At 51.0% G+C, this 23,225-nt stretch overlaps 1 protein-coding gene across 1 annotated transcript; it reads right to left on the reverse strand.

Moving 5' to 3' along the window:
* Positions 1 to 6,811: 6,811 nt before the first annotated feature.
* Positions 6,812 to 22,415, reverse strand: LOC125959846 (muscarinic acetylcholine receptor DM1). Its single transcript, XM_049692816.1, has 6 exons — positions 22,195 to 22,415; positions 16,983 to 17,874; positions 11,875 to 12,107; positions 11,418 to 11,776; positions 11,129 to 11,308; positions 6,812 to 8,344 (listed from the first exon to the last, which is right to left on the reverse strand). Exons 2-6 carry the CDS (start codon positions 17,608 to 17,610, stop codon positions 6,859 to 6,861), a joined length of 2,886 nt encoding a protein of 961 aa, XP_049548773.1. The 5' UTR covers positions 17,611 to 17,874; positions 22,195 to 22,415; the 3' UTR covers positions 6,812 to 6,858.
* Positions 22,416 to 23,225: the final 810 nt, after the last annotated feature.

Here is a 23,225-nt window from a genome sequence, read left to right on the forward strand (position 1 = left end):
GTATGATGCCAAAGCTGTGTTCGATTTTCAGGGCAGAAAAGGCTGCGAAGGTACAGGAGCTTGTCGTACATGGCAGAACATTGGTTTGTCGGGGTTTTCCGCCCCGTCCCGTCCCGTCCCGTTCGTCTGTGCCTTGCGAGTTGTAATAATTGGTGATCATTGCTGACCTGCCGATAGCCCAGAACGACAGCCCTCCGTACGTGATTAGACGTGGGTAGACTGTCATACTCATACCCCCGATCCACTGGTTCAGAGCATTTTAACTGACAATCGAAAGTTCGTTGGACAGCTGTCAAACTTCTATCGGCACGATACAGTGTCCCCTGGACCATCCGTGTGTGTGATTCTGTTCACTACAATGTGAAGCTCGATCTATAAACTTCAACAACACGTTTGTGTGCTTTAAGTTTTTAGGTATAAATTCTGTGCATTTCATTCGTTACGGTTTGATTATTTTTCTTTGATTGGGCTACGATATGATATTCAATATATCATTTATTAACACTTTAAAAATTCGCTACAGGAACGTTGCGCGCAGATGCCTTTCGATGCTCATTGAACACGTACACTCAATATTATTGCAATGATTTGCCTTGATTTGCATAATAATAAACGGTATACTTACTTCTTTGCACTACATACGACAAGTAGTTTTGGCCTGGGCCTAAAATAGTTTTCCAACGTTCGAAATTCCAATTTAAAAGAACATTTCTTTTAGAAAATAAAAATACCAGGCGCCTCCATCGGCGAGTAGCCTTCGATCTGGTATGTAGGAAGGAAATGGTAAATGAACAGATAAAGAACAGAAGCCGACACCTTTTATTGAGCCAAACCATTGGAATAGCAACACTTTCCATCAATCTATCAGGATAGAGCTGATTGTATCAATGTTGCTCAATACTTTAACATGCTGAAACTTCCGCATTCACAAATTTCGCTCTTCATGTGCTCTAAAATGAAATGCAGCACCTTTGTGTGTTGTTTCATGTTTGCTTTTATCAGCCCGACTCAGGGTCAGCATCCAAAATGATGCTAGCCACCAGATCTCTTGCGGAGAAATAGATTTCGATATTTCGTGGCTAACAGTGACTGTATTTAAAAAAAAAAGTACGTGTTCATTCATCATAACGGTGCATTGATTTATTCATGTGTGCTCTACCTTGTGACGAGTGGTAGAAAAAACGTGAACCAAAAAAATCCCGTCACGTGCAGCTATATCGATACATTCCATAAAACGATATGGCACATGCTAGAATTTCGTTGCTAATTCCGCTATTTTTAAATGCTTCATCCAGCCATTTCAACGTGATAACCGCGGATTCAGACCGTTGCTGAGGCAGCAGTCAGCTAAATATAGACCTAGAGCGCTTCTGAAATACCTGGATCTAGCTTATCTGGAACGGTTGACACTAAAATAAGTTATCGTCTTCCGTTTTCTATTCCGACTTCCGACTGCTGCAGACTTGCTGTACCGTTTGTGGAGTGGATGTGCCATTGTTTTCCCATTTTGGTGCCCCAGGAACCGTCCACCAATTAGACTATTAGGATTTGTAAAACTAGCGTATACATAATAATGCCCCAGCATTCATGCTCACATACGCCCTGCCAACAGGGAGATGCTTTCTTGTGCCTTTTCCTTTCGCATTGCCTGCCAAGCCACTGACGATGGATTAGCATATCCAGTTTTATTGTCCCGCTGAAACGTGATAAAGTAGAAAGCAGGGGCATGTTTTGCATATGACTACCCACACAAAAAAAAAATTAAAAAAAAACACCGGCACCCATACCGGCACAAGCAGTCTACCGAGCAACGGAGAATGCTTTTCCGGCAAACGTTCCTTTAGTGCGACCAGTGCCAGTACAATCTGTCACGTTCGTTGATTGTAGAGAATTTCGGACAACATGGCGTTTGCATACAGATGAGCACAAAAGCGGGCGCCATGTGCAATCCAAAATTTACACCACATGAAATATTTATTGAAGTACCAACAGCTGACTGCCATCGCTGCCTGTGTAACGCAAGACTCCCCCCCGGCCCGGGCCCGACCCAGACACTTGTTAACGTAAGTTCGAAGTTCCTTAAAAATTCGATCCACACGTGTCCGTTGTCCGAATGGTTTTGGGAGGGGGGTTCTAACTACTATTACGAACAGCCTCCATAAACCCTCTTGGGTCTTGGGCTTTGTTAAGATAATTTACTTATCCTTTTGCAAAATAGGGACCGCTTCGCACGATCGCCGGTGGAATTTAACGCTAAGGATTTATTTTAAGAATTCAATTCAAATCCCCAAAGTAGGCTATTGGGTTCGGGATAAAGCACATCATTCGTGCCCGAGGGTCAGCCAGCCGCTGCTGGACTAATAATCAAAATACGATTGGTTCGATGGAGATGGTGACTGATCTGCCCATAAATCGGTACCTATTGGGTCCAGGCGCCCCCCTTCCCACCGTGCCCCGGGTATCGCTCGAACATTATCTGCCATTCTAATCCTGCCCCGGAGTACTGGCCTGGCCAAGCTACTACCGAGCTATCGAGCACCGAACCAAGGCCGAACTACTGGGCCGCTGCTGCTGCTGCTGCTGCTGTCTCGCCCATCAGAACGTCATCCAATCGAAACGGATTTGAATAATAGATGGAGAAATAATTACTCCCACCGTCGACGATGGAGAGACATTTTCCTTTCGGTTGATTTTCTTTCTCTTCCGAACCGACCGGCACAATGCGCCGAGCGGAATGTTCGCCACGGCCATGACCATGGCCACGGTTACGGCTACGTCTACGGCGATAGCAATATGTCCTCGAGATGCCCTCTGGGGGGGCGGGGTGTACGGATGCCGCATATTGTTGCCGGCCCGTGACTGCTTAGACATCACGATGGATCGCTACTTATGTGTCACTTGGCTTCGGTCTATTTGTTATGTCACTGCCACGGCGTCCTCTGCGTCGGCTGCTCGCGGCTAGTCGGTCACGAGAGCCACCGAACCGAAAGTGGGCACACAAGGCAGAGCAACAATAATCTCCCTGTCAGAACCGAACGCAGAGCGAGGCGCATGGCGGAGATGATACCATTGTAATTTTACACGCTGGAATGCATTCGGTCCCTGGGACTCCGACCCCCGGGGGGGCAGGGGAAGGGAGACTTCAAACTCTTGTCTCTTCATTCTTCTCCGCTCCTCTTCCTTCAATTCTATTCAATTCGTTTTATTTCTTCTCTTTCTTCGCTTTCTCTACTTGCTCCTCGACACGATGTCATCGTCAACCATCGTCTGCCTGTCCCTTGTTCCCTTTGCCTTCCGTTTTTTTCCTAGCGATCCGCGATCTCATTTGTCTTTTCATCATTGCGATGCTATCCCGTGATGTTGGCTCTCGGTGTCCCCTCCTCGTTTCTCGCGTCTCTGTGAATGCGGATTTGGGAACCGCTTAAGAGGAGTTTCTGTAAATTTCATTTCATCCATCGCGGGGCAAACGGGCTCATACCAGTTACTGCCAGTGTCTCGTGGACACCGCCTCCGACCTCGACTCGATGATAAATAATTTTTAATATACTTTCCCGGCCTCTCCCCCGTTTCGCAATAAGGCAGTCTCTTGTGCGTGTGTGTGTGCCAGAGCCAAAGTCAAACAGCCGGGACCGGTTCAATCGCGAGCATTCTTCTGGCGCCACCCCGAACGCAAAGAACGCAATGAACTGTGAAGCATCCGGCTCACGGGTAATTGATTCGTGTTGCTAGTGTACCGAGCTTACCGAGCGCTGGGAGACCCTAAAGAGAACTTTGTCCATCATCTGTCCGCTTCAGTCCCGTCCGCTCCCACTACTTACCTTGGTATTTCTCCTTCGGAGCTCTATAGCTTCTGGCGGCTGTTTGCGTTAATACCTCGAGCGAGGGAGGGAGTTTTCTACTTACGCGAACTCCCCGGGACTACACAATAGTACTGTAGTAGTGTAGGGAGGTGTAGCTTTACCGGAGTTTTCGCAGAGCACCGGGTAGAGTTCCGCCAAATTCCGTCAAACCCCTCCGCCTAGGTGGTGCACTAGCTGGTTTTGAGCTGATTGAGATTTAATTATGCCGCTCCGTTCGACTTAACTTCGTCTTCAGCACGGGAATCGAAGACAGCATCCTTACAAGGGTTCACCATCGCCGCTCCTATCGCGACTTTTCCGATTTCTTCCCACCGGCCCTTGACCCTTTTGAACGCCGCACATGAACCGATATAAGCTGATCATGTTCCTTCCATTCCGTTGCTTGGGACAGTGAAAGGCCACACCGAAAACAATAAATATCCCTCTCCGCCTTTTTGCTCTTCGCCGGTTTCTCGACGTTGATTGCCAATCAATGGAGCGATGGAACGTCGCCATTTGTTTCGATGAAGTAGCTGCATCGTTTGCTACATTGTTTCCGGTAGGGAGTAAATTTAATCATACGCCCACCGCCCGTATCTGACCGTATCGGATCTGTAGTAAAACCATCGTGCGTCTCCTTGCAACCCTTGCAATGCAGCTCCTGGCAACTGGTCGACGACACACGTTTGCCGCACTCATCAGAGATTTATCTCGCAGCAAGAGGACGGGATGGGGTTTTCCTGGAACGTCCAAGCTATTATAGTTTATTAAATTTTTCCACATTTCCACAATCCCCGTTTTCGGGCTACCGAAACGTTTTGTAGGAAAGGAAAAATGTATGCGGCTATTGCCAAATCGCAGTTCACCATGATAGTTACACGATGTAAACGAACGGTTTTTTATTTTCCATTTCCCCACCAGTCAGAAATAAAAATGTATTCAAAAATGTGTAACCGGAAGCGGCGCTAAAGCCCACAGTCTTCGTCGTCGTCGACAAGAGTTTTATTATGTTTCGGCGCACGGGCACCGCGGCTTCCGAAGCGGACATACTGGCTATTATGCCAATTATAAGCTTGTTAGTTGTGGCGGACGGATTTGTTCGCATGAGGGCATGAGAATGCCATGGAACATGGCCATGTTGTGTTGGAATGTTTTTTACTTTCCGCGCGCAGCCCTTTTCATACCTGAATATGAAGTACGGAATGTTGCGGGGTTTCGGACTGCCGGTATTCATTAAATTTTGCTCGTTTGCATACTTGGTGGTGCTTGAAAATAAAGTTCCTGGCATTCCTGAGTTTTGAAAATTACGGTAAACTCCACGGGCCGGTAGACAGAAGAGATGAGATTACGAGTGAACGGACGCTACCGCGGGGGTACTATTGTATGGAAAAAGCGTTTTTTTTTTTAGTGTATCCATATCCAACGCACAAAACAAGTCTTCATTGCTGTTGATGCCGTCGGAGGTGGTCAACACTTGACGCGCGATGACGGGGAGGGCAACAACGTATAGCATAGCGTAGCATAGCAAAGCATAAAACACTCTAGTCGAAGCGGGGAAAATCCCCTGATCCGGACGAACGGACGGAACGGACGGAACGGACGGAGCTGCCGGTGATCCGGTTGATTGCCTGCTCCATGTGTGAATTGTAAAGTATCAGCTTTCCAATCAAATGCAATCCGTAACCACCCATCGGGGCCCACCCGGGCCGGTTGCCCACGGTAACAACGCCCACTGTATGCGCATATCTCGAACCTCGCCCACAGCAACACCATTCACCATCACCATCGCCAACAACGGTTCCAACGGCTCCGGCTGGTGGTGGATCCGCTTACTTGTTTTCGCTGCAAGCTGCTTCTGCTGAGCGCTACACTTGAGCGCTCGACAATAACACTTCACTTGTGTGTGTGTGTGTGTGTGAGAGAGAGAGAGAGAGAGAGAGAGAGAGAAAAGGGTGGGAGAGGAGCGTAACCCAACCGACCATCAGCCAGCAAATCGATGTTGATTGATCCGATATTTTAGATTAACTTTTGCCGCTCACACTTTACCGCATCGTCGCCGGCCGTCGTGGGTGGGGTAGGGTGGGGACGACATGCTGCCTGTTGACACATGTATGTGTGTGTGTTCCGTTGGCGCCTATTGCACGACCATGACCATGGGAGAAGTGAAATGGAGCGGCACGGCACGGTTTTCATCCTCCAGCTTCCTGGAGCCAATTGGTCCCGATGCTCTGAGCAATACAGAAGCACAACATTGGACTCCTAGGTCCGATGTTTCGCCAATGATGTGCTCCTGCTCGTTGCTGCGCTGCTCGTTTCAGGAGCCCATGATCAGCATGGTGACCGAAAGAGGAAAGAAATTTTGCGGTTCACAACGGGACTGCCAAAGACACAGTTGACTGGCGTGTGATTTGCTGCTGCTGCTGCTGCTGTTGCGGCCTGGTTGGCGTGGTTTGCACATCGTGAAATCCAGCAAACCAGCGCCAGCGCTAGGGACGTTAAGGTACGCGGCCACGTTGTACAACGATGTAAACTTTCCACTGGTCTGCCCTCGAAGGTCACGGTTATTTGGTGAAAAAAAAATCCACCTTTCAGACAGCCCCCGCGGTTACGATAGCAACGCGGCAGCCCTTCCGACTGGACGACGTGATCGCTTCGCGCAATTTTTGACAGTTCTTTTCAAGCGATTTGCCAACCCCCGCACTGGAAAAGAAACGTTTCTTTCCTGCTTTAACCTCCGTGCTCGGTGCTGGAAATGGAAAGATGCTGTACGTGGTCGTCGTCGTCGTCGTCGTGGCCGGGCACCTCCTTTAGATAAACCGGAACAACACCAACACCCAAAAAACCATGTTGCGAAGGAGATATAAAACATTTATTGCTAAAGGGCTAACGCTACACAGAAATCCATCATGCACACGTACAAAATAACACACACACATACACACGCACACACATTGCATACACACATCACCGGTTACAGCGGTTCGCTGCTGGCCAACCGGGACGACGTCACCTGCAGATGCTAGCTGGTAGCGGAGGCTGCGGTAGCGACGGCGGCGGCCGTCGCGGTGGCCGACGAGGCCGGTTGCCAGGTGCGCGCCTTCAGGCCGGCGTACCGGCACAGCAGCACCTTGCGGAACGCATCCCGGAACGCCTTGTTGAAGATGGTGTAGAAGATGGGATTGACCAGGCTGCTGGCGTACCCGAGCCAGGTAACAAACTCGAACACCCACTGGTCAATGTTGGCCTCACAGTCAGCGCACACGCTCGGCAGTAGGTTGAGCACAAAGAACGGTGCCCACAGGATGACGAAGGTGAAGAAGACGACACCGAGCACCTTGGTTGCCTTCTGCTCGAGCCGTATGATGCGCCCATGGCGGGAGGAGTTGCGCGAGATCATGCTCGAGTTGCGGGAATGGTGTGAACGGACGACGTGATTGGACACTACCGGACCACCACCACCGGGCGTTGGGGAACCGCTCGCTAAAGTCGCGGCCGCCGTCTGGTGCTGGATGAGGCAGGGTGAGGAACTGTTCTTTTTCGGTGGTCCACCACCACCACCACCACCGGACGGACCACCGGACACGCCACCGATGATGGCACCGACGGCCGATGATGACGAGACGCTGTCGCGGGCGGACGCGGTCGCGTGACGCAGGTTGACGGAGCGTCGCAGCGACACGCTGGAGGCGCTAGCGCGGGTTGGTGTCAGCAGGAGGGAGGTCCGGGCACCGCCGAAGCTCGAACCGCGCCGCTGATGCCGCCGCTGGTCCCACGTTACCACCGAGATGCCCTTCGAGCTGGTGCTACACTTCCGGCTCGGTGACACCAACGCCGATGCCGGTAGCGTCGACAGACTGCTCGAGATGGAGCGCGTCGTTGGGGTCCTGGCGCCTGCGCCGCCGCCGCCACCGCCACCGGACGAGATGGAGATCGTGCTGTAGACGAGGGTGTCCCCGTTGGTGACACCCAGCACCCCGGCAGCCCCACCGGTACCGTAGTCGGCAGCGGACGCCGTTTTGACGATTTTGATTTCCGCCGGACGCAGATACTGTTGCCGGTTGGTGGCGCCCTCGCCAAAGAATGGACACTTGCACGGTGGCGGTAACCGGAGCCCGGTTGGTCCGGTGACCTCCCCTGTCGCCGTCGCCGACGCCGCGGCCGTCACCACCACACTGCCGCTACGGCTGCTGTCGTTGTCGTTGTCCGAACCGTGGCCGCTCTCCGCTTTTCGCTCGTTTCTCGCCCGGGCCGTTAGCACATCGTGAATGAACCGTTCGTTCACCTCGAGCGACTCCGCGTCCGTGTCCGGGGCCGCGTGCGGTAGACTTTTGAAGCGCTTCCGGACCAACCGAACCGGTGGCGGTGTACCGGAGTTGCGGCGCGCGAGCCAGGCGGAGGTCGAGCTGCGGCGCTTCCGTGACACCAGCGTCACCGGTATACCCGTACCGGCCGCACCACCGGTCCCACTGGTGGTGCCCTCCGCACCCTTCGCGCAGTTCGTCTTCCTGCAAGTGGAAATGGAAAACGGGAAACGGTGTGAGGTGGAGGAACGACGTTGACGTTTTACAAATGTCCCCCGACGAGCCGCTAATTACGGTCTCAGGGCTGGTGGCCAGGTGCGGTTGATAGATTACTACCCTCGTACCCCGGCCCCTCCTCCCGACAGACGAAGACCTCACCCCACCGCCCCGGGTTAGTCGGTCAGGCCGGGCTAACGGCACTGGACATTAACAGGGAGGGGGCCGTTGTTAGGGTCGGTCCGGTCGTGATATCATCACGTGGCACAAACCTATTACATTTAGTTCTAGTTCTTTTGCGAACATTGGCATTGGCTGCGTAGGGGGCGGGAAATGGGCAAATTGTTTTGAAAATTAGTTCGCATTTCCCTCGCATTCGTTCGCCATCACCCGGGTTCTCCCGGGTACTCGTTAATGAAAAGCGGCAGCAAGTGCGATCCGACCTGCGACCGGAACGGAACCCCGATAATGTGTAAGATTAATAGCAAACGCAAACGGATGATGTTGATGGATCCGTTCGCTCCGGAACGGAGGGAGGATGATGGATGGGAGTGGATGGGTGTGCGCGTTGTCCAGCACAAATACACATGGAACGGACCGAGATCGAGATGAGGTTTTGCAACGGTCGTGGATTGAAACAGGACACGACGATGCACATGGACCGACGGAACTATCGTCAAACTTTTTCAGGACCCCGGAGTCAGGAATGCTTCTCTCTCTCTCTCTCTCTCTCTCTCTCTTTTTTTTTTTCTTTCCTTCTTTCTCTTCAATTTGTCTCTCTTTCTTTGACGTCACATGCATCGACATGCCTTTAGGCATCGCCTACTTCACATGTGCTAGCTGACGTGCTGACTTTGTTACCACGATGGTTGCCATGGCCTAGGGCAAGGGAACTGCTTGCCCCGCTACCGAACGAACGGTAGGTCGAGCGGATGGAGGAACTGCTGCCCCCGGTGGCGCGACATCAACGTTCGAATCGAATTTTGTTGAAATGCGATAAGCGTAACACAATTCCTTACTCGATGGTCTCGACCCGGATGGCGATGGTGGATGGTAGTAGCGTAGCTCCTGGCAACCGCCTGGCGGTATCCTCGTTCCTTGCTCCTTTTGGGACACCACGGAAAAGTTGACAAATCGTTGGCCGACCGACACCGACACCGGAGACAGCAGCGCGCTCTTTCTCTCTCATTCGCGTTTTCGCGTGCACACACACACACACATGCTTCGTTTGTCTCTGTGCCTGCATGCGTGTGTGTGTGTGTGCCGGTATGTGTTCGGTATGGCTGGGCGTAAAGTGACGAAATGGCAAATTTATCACGTTTCGGATGATGTCGTAATGAGTTTATCACATTTACCAGCCACATTTACCAAGTATCCATCACTTTTCCCTCTCCTTCCGGTCACATTTGTCATTCGCTTCGCATCATTGATACGGGGAAGCAGCAGCAGCAGCAGCAGCAGCAACCGAAGGGCAGGGCACTTCATGGCGGTGTTCGTTAATAGGTGTTCCTTTCAATTGGTTGTTAATACGAATTATTGGCCGGTAGATTGCACCATTTTCCACTTTTCCTATCATTCGACGATGAAACAATCAACCTATTCGGCGTGGAGAGTGGAGCAACCGGAGGTTCGGGACGTCAGCCCGTCAGCGCCGCTGCTTTGTAGTATCACGGTTCTTTCTTTTTTTATAGAAACTGTTGAGTTTGCTTTCGAAACTTATTATAAGAGCGTAATAGAACAGCAGCAGTTATTATCGCTGTCGGTGGGGTTCGTGTTGTGGAATCTTCGTTGGTTGATCGTAGAATGCGTTATGTGGTTATGGCGTTTGGATTTTTCTGGATGCAAGCAAAATTAATGCAGAAAATTCAACGAAAAGGCGCATTACCACGCTCCGGTAACAACTCTTCACTGTTAAGTGCTCTTCATGGTGAAAAGGAATACTCCATGCGTAAGCATTACCGCAGGCACGGCAAACGCAACCATTTGTGTGCAATTTTTGCTCTTGTGCTTGGTTTTACTTCATACTTGTTACTACTTTTGCTGTTGGCATCCCCTGACTGGCATGAAATTCTAACGAAATCCCCCTCTGCAGTCTCAACAACACACTACTCCGCTGCCCCTGCCTTGTAAAATACATGCTCGTAGACAAAAAAGTGCTTTTTCAAAAAATCAGAAAAAAAAAGGAATTGTTAATAAAGGAGTAAAAAACTCTTAATGTACATTTTTATTCCAAAAACGAAAATGAAAACTTTATATTACGATCAAACTGCTTCTTTTCAAACCCTGTTTTAGGGCCCATTTTCACTTGTGCTGTCCCTATTTGGAGCAAGTGTGCAAATTCTCCAGAACAAATAAACAAAAAAAAAGTCGTATACGTTCCTCCTTGGTATAGTACACATTACGCATCTAACAACGAAGATCGAATACTTCCAAAGCCACCTAAACAAGTCAAAATCCTTTGTGAACCACTGTTAAGCCGCGCATGTTTGGGTTAGTTGTAAGAGATTGGTAATGTAAGCTAGATTTATATGTATGTTATGTTTTTATGTTTTTTTTTTTCTTCCACGAATCAAGTTAAAAAAGCAAACAAACGTATGCCTTGTAGGTCCTTTAAACGGCATAAGTGTGCTCTCTAAACTCAACGAGTAAAGTTGCTGCTGCAACCTTCAACTTGACGAAACAGAAGGAGAGACGGATACGGATAATCCACTTGATGCGCCATTCATGCGCCCGGAACACCGGAATGGAATTCTGGAACACTCTGGTACTCACCTACTGCAGGAATCTGCCTCGCGACAGAAGGTGATACCGTCGTCGCGCCCCGTCGCCCCGTGCAACATGCGACCATTATCGCCATGCGGGGCCACCGACTCCAGGCCCTGGGACAGCTTGAGCATCTCTTCGCCAAACCGCTGCATAGCGGTCACGGTAATCGAGCTCGGTTCGGGGATGCTGCCGGGACGTGGTGAAAGAAAGCAAAGCAAAAAAGGGTTTGAAAAAGTGATGGTCTGTCTGCTAGGACGTGTAGATGTGTGCGCCTTTTGCGGGATCAGGATCTCACCTGGACTCTAGCAGCCACAGATCGTGATTATCCAGTGTAGAAAGCTCCGTATCGGTTGAGGCCGCCGAATGTGCGTGCTGGTTGTTCGGTGCGGTCTGTGGAAGGCTCAGCTTGATGATCCGCTTCCAGGTGTTGCGCCGATCGAACGGTGGTGCCTGACCGAGCCAACCGCTCGACCAGCCGCCCCCACTGCCGATGCCGCCCAGGTTTTCGCTCTGCTGCGCCAGCAACCGCACGGTGAGCGTGTACGTGATCAGCATCACGCACAGTGGGATGTAGAAGCAGACGATCGAACCGACCAGCTTGTAGACCGGGTCCGGTATCTGGCACGTTCCGTTGACCAGCACCGATGCGTGGTTCTGCGAATGATGCATTGGCATTGGGGAAGCACCTCGATCGTGAGTGGTAGCGAGAGAGAGAGAGAGAGAGAGAGAGGCAGAGCACTAGCACGACCTACCTTCGAGTACATAAGGCTCAGCGGGAGGCTCATCGCGATCGATAGCAGCCAGACGAAGCTGATCTTCAGCACCACGCGCCGTCTCGTCTTGTTGCGTCCGAACTTCATCGGATAGCGCAGCGACAGGTACCGATCGACCGAAATGGTGCACAGATGCATGATACTCGCCGTACAGAACAGAACATCCAGACAGATCCACACGAGACAATACTCGGAATCGAGCGGAAAGTGACCTGAAAAGGTGGTTAGAAATGCTTACATGATGGGCATCCCGTTATCCCGAGTTCGTTGCAGTAGGTTTTTTTATTGTGCCCAACAGGAACACCTAATCAATCACTCCTGAATGACGGCTACAGCAGAGCATGTGTCCTAGCATATGTTTTCTACCGGAACGATGAATCGGAGAATAACAACCTCTTGATACTTTTTGCATACTTTACTTCCTTAACGTACATAAGGCTATACTAGCAAAATTCACACCAAAGAAACCGTTCATTGTCTGTCGTTTGGTGAGTTACGAAACGATTCGTATTCGTTTTGTCAATTCTTTACAGCAACCGAACTGGATAAGAGTAACTTCGAACGTAAAGCAGCATAATTTCCATCCTCTTTTTGACACTTTTTAACGTCATGGCCAGACAGGACCTTTCGAATAAACTCCAAAAATCCCATCTCACCTATGGCGTACTCCGACGCAGCGGATCCAGGGGTTTGCTATTCTCCGACCCATCATTTTCGCCCATCATAGCAAAAACGCCTTCACTGATGCTGAACAATACGGTGCAGAACGCGAACGTGAATGAAAAGGATTAAGGCCCTTGGGATCAGTAAACCCGGACTTTAAACGCTCGCTGATACGCTCCAGCAAGGCGGAAGCATCCAAAAACCTGCCGCATTAAGGTTGGACCGGGCCGGAACGAATGGGCCAGCAATGGGCCAGAGAACGTTTGAGAACTGCTCTGCTTCGCATCATTTACCGAGGCGCAATCAACACCCCTTTTTGAGCTTTGATCTCTTACGAACGATTGATTTGATTGCCACGATGGCAATAATTAGCTTCGCTAGGCGCGCTCCCTCTTTTCCCCTCTTTTGCGCTTTCTGCACCGTGTTTGTGGGTTAAGAATCCAATTAAATGGCCACCAAATGGCACCAATTAGCGATACCGACCGACCGACGTTCCGCACAACCGGGAAGCCAAGAATTATTCATTTCGTACCGCGCGCACCCGCCAAATCCTCATCCGATCGATAAACACGTAGCTACCTCCAGGCAATAACGAACGAAGCGGTGCTTATCCACCTTATACTAAGATAGATCGTTGAGCCTGATAGAGAGAGAGAGAGAGAGAGAGACTGATTCTAATGCCACGGACTTGCATCGTGATACAAATGTCAACGTCATGGCGAAGTGTTTTGAAAGCGTATCTCTTCGGGGGCTGGTTTAAAATCGCAACCGGATGCATGCTCCACTGGCGCTGGAGAGTGCCATGACGTACCTGTCCGGTACGTGCTGTTATCAACGCGCCCTGGATATATAAATATATACTGGATAGTATACATGGATGGAGTACATCGAGTACACTGATAAGCGGGAATACTCACTGAACTGAGCAGGGATGGGAAATCGCAAGCAAGGTACACCGTGGCCGTAAATCGCTTCCAGTCACTGCATTATTACTCTCCGCGTTCTGCGCCCCCGTTCGTCTACCCTTCGTCTTCGTACAGTGTCCGATCGACCTCGAACATCGATGCCTTTAATGCTACATTTTCCGAACTACCGCCGTTTCCAGGTTCAATAGAAAACCCTCACTCCTTCCGCGTGCGTTCCGTTCCGAGTGAAGCGTATGGTCGGACGGATTGGCGGATAAGCAGCAGTGGGTGCATCGTTATATTGCCTTCAGCCAACGCTGCCAGGGGCGAACTTTCCCAGGCCTACCCCGGGAGTACCATCCGCCTAGCCCCGAGCCGCCCGAGGGTAAGTTTGACAAGCAATGAGTGGAATGAATTGAGCTGACTGAAGCGGTGACGGTAAGTGATATCATTTGGTTGTCATTTAATTGCATTCATAACCCACAAAACCAGAGCTCAGAGCGACATGATGAGATTTCTGGCTGAAGCTGCTGAATATGCCACCGGAGGAGCACTTATCCCGCTGTCATCTTGCCACATTCATGACCTGTTGGAGGCACAGACACTTGCACTCTCTAGTCTCTATCCGGCGCATCGCATTCGTTGTTCCCCATCCCCGTAAGGACCCTAGGGATCCTTACAGCTAGCGTGACGAGGTAGGACGAGTACGAGGTTCTGGTGCAGTGTCTCATCGCCATTGCCTGCCTGCGCCACCAATGGAAAAATTGACACAAAGCGCACAGCTGCTCTTTTGCGCTCTCCACACACAAAGGAGAGTCCCGGAGTGCAACTCCCTTAGTCAACTCGTCCTCAGTCCAGGCGTGCAACTAGAAGAGCGCAACTGAGCACCGACCGGGAGTGACCCGAGCGGCTCACGTACTGCGTACTTCCACCGGTTCGTACCGGTTATGTTGTCACTGAGGAGTGCCCTCAACACGTCTGCTAATTAGCAACCCTTCAGCACTATTCAATAGCACAGCCAATGCTCACGGGAAGACACCCGGTAGGGTATGTTTTCCTCGCCCATTATAACGACATTAATTGAATAGAAACCAAAACGAGGGAGCCTTCGCATGCCAGCACGCATGAGATGGGCACCATGGTAACCGGCGGCATATCGGGCAGGTAAGCGCCACAAGCAAGCTTCGCTTGTTTCTTTGACTGTCGTCATTCGTGTACGTTGTTTTTGTTCGCTTTCAGGCCGTCCATTTTGGTTTTTGGTCGACACCATCCACATCATTTTTCATGCAGGACACCGAACTGAGCGGTGAACTGTGCCAGATCCGCGCGGATAAACAACAATCCGCGCCGCCATCAAGCATCAAGGTGGTTCGGTTCCTCGGTTGACTTGGATTGGCCCTTCCCTACGCATCCATGAAGAGAGAGAGAGAGAGAGCACGGTGGAGGCTGTTTTCCTTCTCGGTGTTGCATTTTTGAAAGGAAAAAAAAACCGTCGCCAAGGAGGCTTACCCGGGCCGGGCCAACGAGATTGAACAGCCGCCAGCCAGCCAGCCAGTTCTCCTCCTTTGACTTGGCCCCTTATCACAGTGACAGTGTCCGATGGCGAGGGTGGAACGAAGAAGGGCGGGGGGATGCTCACGATCGGACCACCTTTTGCCCAAACGCAATGGCGACGAACGTGGTGTATAAATATTTTATGATTCCGAATTTACATAATATTATGCGTAATGTCCTTCCGCCGCCGCCGCCGTCGCCGCCACATGCATGCATGCGTGAGAGGCGGATCCGGATTCGGCTTGACGCGTATCCGACCAACAAGCTGCCCCCGTTGAAAGTCAACTCCCCGCGGGCGAGAGTGGAGGGTGGAGGGTAAGGTAAGTGGTCCTGGGGCCAACGACGGCTCTGGCTGGGATTAGATTTTAAACAACGCACCGCAGCTGATGATACCGATTCTGACAGCTGGAGCAGGTTGCTGCTGCTGTTGGTTTGCTGACATGTTTATCATTTCAAACCACCAGCGCCTACTACTGCTTACGGGCTAGCCACTGCCGCTGCCGTCGCCGTGGCACCGCAGAGGCACCAACGATCGACAACGACTTGTTCTGCGACTCACTTTCGTCTTTGTTTACGCGTTTCACACGCACCGATCACAACAACAATTCCTGCGGGTTTCCGTCGTTTCGAGCCCCATTTTTTCATGCATCCGTTTCGTTTCGCTTCGGTTCTGTGGCTTCTGCTTCCTGTGAACACACACAAAACACGAAACCACCGAGAGAAACCCCGTTTTTTTTGCGGAATGAATTACCCAACAACCAACCAACCAAAGGCTGGGGTTGATTTGCAATTGCGTCCCAAAAACTCCAGCACGGCCAGGCCGGTTGGTCGTTCTGGGGGGACCATACCATACATTGAACCACACATGGGAGTGACAGAAGTTGCCCGGAACGGAGGGTGCGCAAAAGAGCTTCTTCGGAGCGCCCACTCCGCACATATCGGTCTAATCGATTCGAGCGTCTGTTGCAAACAGGTTCGCAGCCCAAAGGCGTACCCAGGACCCTGGTGTCCCTGGTCCTATTAAAACACATTACATCTATCTGTCCGACGCAGAGTCACGTTGGACCCTAAAACCCCGGGGTTTAAAGCTAGCGTAAGGTGGCAACCACGTCAACGTCGTCCTATCTCCTTGTAAAGCCCTTCGTACCGGCCACGATGATTCGGTCTATTCCGGCTACTAGGACGGTTCCATTCCGGTTTTTCCTGAGGACAATGTGTTAATTCTTCCGTCCAGCTACACCCTCAATCAACGGCACCCTTCGCGTAGCCCAACCAAGCGACGGTCACCAGAGAAACGAACGACGTCACTTCACGACGTCCGACTGCTGCTGCTGCTGCTGCTCTTGCGCTCGCTTGTGGTTGCCGGTACAGGCAACCGACGCACAGGGCGCACATATTGCTGCAACCCATGACCATGATGTTGTTGGTTGTGTGATCAAAATGCCAAATGCCTTCCAGGAATGACCGGCCATGCGTGTTACTGAATACCCTTTCCCGAGTTCTAATTAAACACGAGGTGGAGGAGCAGACCACCATTGAAGGCCCATTCTGTTTGCTGTCCATTCGGCTTGTTAGATGCTACCTTCCTGAAGGCCAACAACAACTGTCAAAAGACATCCCACAAATCGACGTGCCGACTGTGCCGACTGATGACCGGCTTAGGAAGTGTTTGTCCGAGTTGACCGATGAAGTTCCAATGATCGCAAATATCCAACAACTCGATGTTGCTGCACGACACGACAGGTGGCAGCCACCTACAGACTCCGCCGGCTTTTCCCCCCTCGAGATACTCGGTATTAGGTCTATCTATGTGTCAAGATTGGTCCCTCGGTCCGTAAACTTGAAAAGGGCTTATCACTTGTTGGTATCGAGTGGATCCAACCAGCTAACGAAGCAACCAACCAAAGTGCAAACAGCATCATCAAGTGAAGTGAACACAAGCCCCCCCCCCTCTACCGCACCTACCTTTGACGAGCGTGAGGATGCCGAGCGGCATGACGGACAGGGCAACCATCAGGTCGGTGATGGCGAGCGACATCAGGAAGTAGTTGGTGACGTTCTGCAGCCGGCGCTCCCACACGATGGCCAAACAGACGAGAATGTTGCCGGCGGCCGTACCGAACACCAGTATGATGGCCAGCAGCGCCCAGTAGTTGTGCAGTCCGGCTGCTCCATCCATCATCCGCTGCCCGCTGTCCCCATCCTCCCGGGAGTCATCATCCCAGCCTACCGGGGCCGCGGTGGGCCCCGACCCGAGGACGGCTTCATCGACGAGCGTCGGATCGATGGTGATGGCGGAAAAGTTGAGTCGCTGCAGGTAGCCCGCCAGGTAGCCAAGGTAAGGTGGCGGACGAGTGATGCCTCCTCCTCCGGAACCTCCTCCGGTCAACCGTCGCCCTAGCAGCGAGGCGGGCTGGCTGGCGGCACCGGTGACCGGATCGAGTGGCAGCATCATCGTCTTCGGTAGCGGACCGAGTACGGTAGACGAGCCGATCGGGCTGGTGGAGGGAAGGCGCACGAACTGGACCGAAGGTTCAACCGAAGACCAGAGCCACATCTCCACCGGATCATCGTAGAACGGTGATCGGCCCATACCAACGACGCGTGCCCAGCGTGGCCAGCCTGCCTGCCTGCCAGTGGCTTCGATGATCCGGCTTCGGTGAATAATTTGCACCTAGCACCGGACTGGACTGGACCGCAACCGGCCGGACTACGGTCTACGGAGCGCGTTAGTTGTCGATGATGCTGAGCGGCGTAGAGCGTGGTCAACGTGGCGTGCTGTGAGTGTTGTTACGTTGTCCGGGCTCCGTTGTTGGTCTGTTACTCGCCGGCAAGGGTCAGCGTATCCAGTGGCATCCTGTGACAGAGGACACGAATAAGAAGAGAGAGAAAGAGAGAAAAAATGGGGGATGAAAATGAAGATGTTGAAGGCGATTAACTGGAAAGAACGTAATCAGGGTGTGTGTTGGTGTGTTTGTGTGCAGTTTCATCAGTCCCAGTTGCGGCATTTGTGTTATTTGGGTTATTTGGTCAGGTTCATTTGCTGAACAGGCGCATCGTTTTTAACCGAACGCGCAGATGCAAGCACCTTCCTTTTGACGTGTCGTTAAGAACGTCGTTACGCGACGACGCACAAGATTTTTCCGCTTGGGAACAGATCAAGAGTTTATCGGTCGGTTAGGGAAGTGCCAGCAAGTTCGGAGATAGGATTGCCCACTCCTGGTGATTCTGATGAAAGCAAAACCACCACTACCAGTATTCACTGTAAACGCTACATACCGTTAACACGTTAATGGTTAAGAAAAAGGGATTTGAAACGGAGCCGTCATTTAAATGGAACGATAGACTGAGAAGAGAGGTCTTTGTACGCCTCCAGTACGGCACCTCTTTTAAAGGATGCCGCAATTTTCACCTATTTATGTGTAGGTGACACACTGACATTGGCCGTTGCGAGGTGCGAGGAGTTATGCATGAAGAGTGCCGGAGACAGAAATTGAGCGAGTTGTGCAGGCCCGTGTGTGTGTGTGTAATATCTCCTCTGCAATAGCATTGAATGAAAAGATGCCGGACTGAGAAAGGTGCTGCGAGGGACGCATTCATCGCGCAGCGGGCAGGCACTCCACGGTGCTTAATAGCGTCGGCGAGGACTGCATTTCCATCTCGCGCACTCTGCTACCCGGGCCCCTCAACACAACCGACCGATTCCACTGAGGTCGGTGGGTCGCTTGCGGTGTGTTTTGTATGAATTTCCGCATTGGAAGTACATGTACGGCGGGGTGCAACTATGCGTCTCAAATTACTGGTGGTGCCATCTCATGAGGTGCATATGTGCATGATGTACCGGTGTTTGCATAGGATGAATGGCATTCATCCAATGTAATCATTGCAGGGTTGGTTGTGCGATAGCGAAAAGTAGTGCAAAGGAACAATGAGTGCCCGAGTGGTAGAGCGAACACAAAAGTGAAACATGACGAATAAGGGGCACAAGAAAAACGCTAGTTTGAGGATTTAGGAGCATTGGAAAAAAATCCAATCGAGTATGCCTTGAGTTGGGCAAAAGCTCTCGATTGTAGCGTTGTCATTAGTCATTAGCGACAGGAAGCGGAATAATATGCTTAGAACCATCTCTTTTTTTTCATTGTAAAAAACCATCATAACCTGCATTAGCCGAGCGAAACCAATTCGACGAAAGTAAAGACGATGCGCTGGCAGCTACAGCTTATGTGTGTTTGTTTGAGTTTCATACGGGCAATTATCAACTCTATAGCCACAAAAAAATCCTGAATATGGGACGATGTATTGCTTGGAGACGTAGCGGAATATGGGCTCTAAAGCTTCGCTTACGTTATTACGTTATTACAACACAACACAAACGACGAAAATAAGCTGCTTAGTCCGGCGCAAGTGCATTCCAAGGGCTGCAGATTGGAGGTGCGTTTGCACCGTACCCGTTGCATTCGCCAGATTTGATTGCCTCTGTATAATACCCCCTGTTGGCATCGATAGGACCATGCCCTTGCCGAATGCGGTACTAGTAATGCTTCGTTGAAACGGGAGCAGTTGCCTTCCAAACGAACAGCTGACAGATGACCAAAATTTGTGAACGAACTGAACTGAAAGGAGAAGATCTAATAAAAACATTCTGGATTCAAATTGAATTTCTGTCTGATCCAAAAAAAAAACCCGGCAATGAATTGTAACTGTTGCAGGTATTGCAAATAAATGCAAAAATTAGAGCCCATTTGAAGCACCACTCGGAGGATTGAGAGCCTATTATTTGCTTATTTCTTAGGCAAAGCTTCCATCAGCACATCGGCTGTGGATAAGTGAGCTTGATGGAATAAGCCGAATGCTTTAAGAAGAGCCTAAGGTATTTAATTAGTTTTATCCACATTTACTTTTATACTTTTTACACAAATGCTAATCCCTGCAAGCACAACTGACAAAGATATTGGTTTTTGAAAAATCGCTCAATACATCCACTAATACTGATTTGGAGCGCGATTCCCCAAAAACCAACGTTCCCAAAGTCGGTGCCCATCGTAGCAGCAAAAACTACTGGACCGATCGATTTGAATTTTTGAACACATAATCTATGCACTATTGGCCAGGTAGTCGCGTTGAGTTTTCTTTGATTGATGTAAAACTTGTTTTTCGAGGTAAACCGCATCACTTTTCCAATTTCTCAAAACTACCAACAATTAAAGAAATAAAAAAAGGTAACGAAAACTCAACAGGGCTACTTGGATGAACACTGGATGATGGGCACCGAAAAAAGGTTCATTTTTGCAAACTCGCCTTTCTAGATTAGATGCCGTGAACGTAGTTCAAACAACCAAATATTTAGTATAAAATTTAGGTAAAAAGTAAAGCTGAGTTCACAAACAATCTTCAAAAATTAGCTTTTTCTGGTCCCACCCGTTAAGCTATAGTGTTGTTGGTCAATGTCCAACGCGTCTCCAGAGCAACAAATGCATGCAGTGGTATCGGCTTTGGTCTAATTACTAATCTTTCGAACGAAAACCCTCGAACAAGCGGTTTGTGAACAACGTTTCCTGTAACGCCAACGCTCCAAGCGGATCATGCGGTTCGTGGTTGCCGCATTCGATCATTAGTTCAGAAAGCGTCGAAGTTGATCATCAAAGTTTTGTACAGTTACAGAGACTGAGACTTTTTGAAGCGCAGGCCCTGGTTTGGTGTGCCTGCTGTGACAAACTCGGCAATGAGCAGCCACCGCCACGAACCTTCTCGCAGGATGTCGAGGATTTGTTTGCTGACGCGTCACCGGAAAACTTTCTCGCCCACTCCACGAGGACCCCTTCCGTGTTGCGTTTGTTGCTCAAACGAACCGACTCCCGCCATTGACACTGTCTGTGGCGCTTAAGAAGAACAAATGAGCAAACTTCATCCGACCAAAGGGGCCAAAGAGATGGCTGTTCCGTGTCTTTACACCAAGGAACCCGTTGGCGGGTACGGACAACGTAAGGGATCACCAGGGATCCATTTTGTGAAGACCTCACTAATTCTAAACAGGTTTCAGCCACACGCGGCTTCCACAAACATCGAGGATGATCTAAGCACCTGCTTCCAGCCACCAGTCGACCGCCGGTTTATTATTATTTTATTTTGTTTTTTATTTTGGGAACCGCGGCTTGCACAGAGACGGTGCGCGCTAGAGGGATCCGGCTACATCATTTAATCGCCATTTTATAACCTGTAACCGCCGGAAAGTTCATCATCAGCCACGGGATTACCACGGGGGAAGTGCGTCAACAGGTTCCGGGCGGTGCGTCAGACAAAGTTTCGGTCAATGTCGTCGTTCGTCGTCCCACGGAACAACAACGCCACGGCCACGGTCACGGGCACTGGCACTTCGTGGTCAGCACACCTCGAGGGACTGACTGCCAAAATGGGGGGAGGGGGAAAGGACGAGCGGACGGGCTATTAGCGATTAATTTACCAACTTCCTCGTTTCCGGCCTCCTCCTCCTCCTCCTGGACCACCAGATTCCTCCGGCTCGTGAAATATGACACGAAGTGCGGAAACCGAACTCGATACCACGACCCGAAACGGGGTTGGTGTTTGCGGGGGATGGGGCTGCAAATGGTACCCTCGAGAAAGGCCCCTTGATGGTGGTGGTGGCCCGGCGGTTCGTCGGAAACGGTATGGGAAAGCGAACTCTGATGGACGCTCATTTGGTTTATGATGCGAAAAGGGACCGCATCGTCGCTATTAGGGAGAATAGCGCTCCTGTCCCACTCCCACGCCACCCCATCCATCCATGCCTTTCATTAAATTGTGGTCAGACCGGGGGCCAAGCTGGTTGTGCGATTCGAGCGTGAAAGGTATCACCGAACATCGCCATCGCCGCGGTTTTTTCTGAGAATCCCCCTTCGGCATTCGACGTAAAGTGCTTCGTTAGCATCACAGGTATCTCCTAGAACCGTACCGGACCACAGGATGCACACACACACACACATATGCTGACGGTTAATTGCTGGCATTTGCTGGCATTTGCTGACAGCCAGCAGCAACAAGTAGTGGACTCCATGTTGGAGTCGAACGGAGTATCGAACGGATCGACATCGGTATTGAAGGTATCGAGCCAATTAATGGTCGATTGCTGCTCCGTTTCCTTTCCTTCTCCTCTATCTCTTCCCTTCTCTCTCCTCCTTACCTCTGGCACAAGCACACTCACGAAGGAGCACCACTTTCCGCTGCTGCTGCTGCTGATGCTGATGCTGCTCCGTTCTTCCGGTTTTCCTTCGATGCTTCGATGTGCTCCTGATCGGTTACGTCGGTTGAGTACTGCTATATATGTTCCCGAATGTGCATCCTCGTCTGCACCAAGACCTGTCCGTCCGGACACTTACACCAACCGACGGACGAATGGGAAATCCTCTTTCCCTAAATGCTACGTTTGTTTTGCGTTTTTAGCGCGCACCCCCCCCCCCGTTCAAGCACTGTTATGGTAATTTGAAATCATCATCAATTGCAAAACCAGGCACCACCATCAGCCACCACACCACGGACGGACCATCACTTAATGCTCGAGTGGCGCGAGCGGAGAACATTACAGCGAACCTTACACTAGTACACCGTGCCACCACTTTTTTGCAACGGCTGCCGTACGGCCAGTAGAAGAGCTGAAGAGCCAATCGTCGTGAGCACTTTGGCGTACCGATGCCATTCCATTCCACTTTTTTTTGCCGCGCACTATATACGTAGTACCACCAAACGTCGACGCTGCAAAGGGCGAAGCAAACCCCGGTTAAGGGACATTTTTAAGGGGCCAAAACGGGTGGAAAAAGGTAGGGGAAAGGAGGAGAAGGGAAATTGCCACAGCACGACGGGTCGTCAGTTGGCGGCTGGGAGTACACCTGGGTTCTGGGAAAATGAAGCATCATCCATAATTTAAATCCTGCCTTTCGGGCAGGCGAGGGGGAAGGAATCCAGTGCCACACTACTGCCCTCACGTGCCCTCACCACTACCACTACCACGGCGTAAGCCCCATGAGGCCACGAAGACGACGAAGGACGACGACGACCCTCCCGACGTTACTGCGCTGCTGATGTGCAGCTGGTGCGCGCGCTTACGCGGTGCATCCGAGGACACTTGCACTATCACACACAGGCACACACACACACACACAGGCACACCTACGCTCGCGCCAGACACCCACCAGTGTACAGCCACCGTGGCAAAAG

Source organism: Anopheles darlingi, chromosome 2 (genome assembly GCF_943734745.1).
Source record: "Anopheles darlingi chromosome 2, idAnoDarlMG_H_01, whole genome shotgun sequence".
NCBI lineage: Eukaryota > Metazoa > Arthropoda > Insecta > Diptera > Culicidae > Anopheles > Anopheles darlingi.

Coding starts and splice junctions, on each gene's coding strand:
- LOC125959846 (XM_049692816.1), bottom strand. CDS start 17,610: ATGGGCCGATCACCGTTCTACGATGATCCGGTGGAGATGTGGCTCTGG. Junction 12,108..16,982: donor CATCCTCACGCTCGTCAAAG/GTAGGTGCGGTA, acceptor CCACCTTTTCAG/GTCACTTTCCGCTCGATTCC. Junction 8,345..11,128: donor GAGGCAGATTCCTGCAGTAG/GTGAGTACCAGA, acceptor TTCCACTTGCAG/GAAGACGAACTGCGCGAAGG.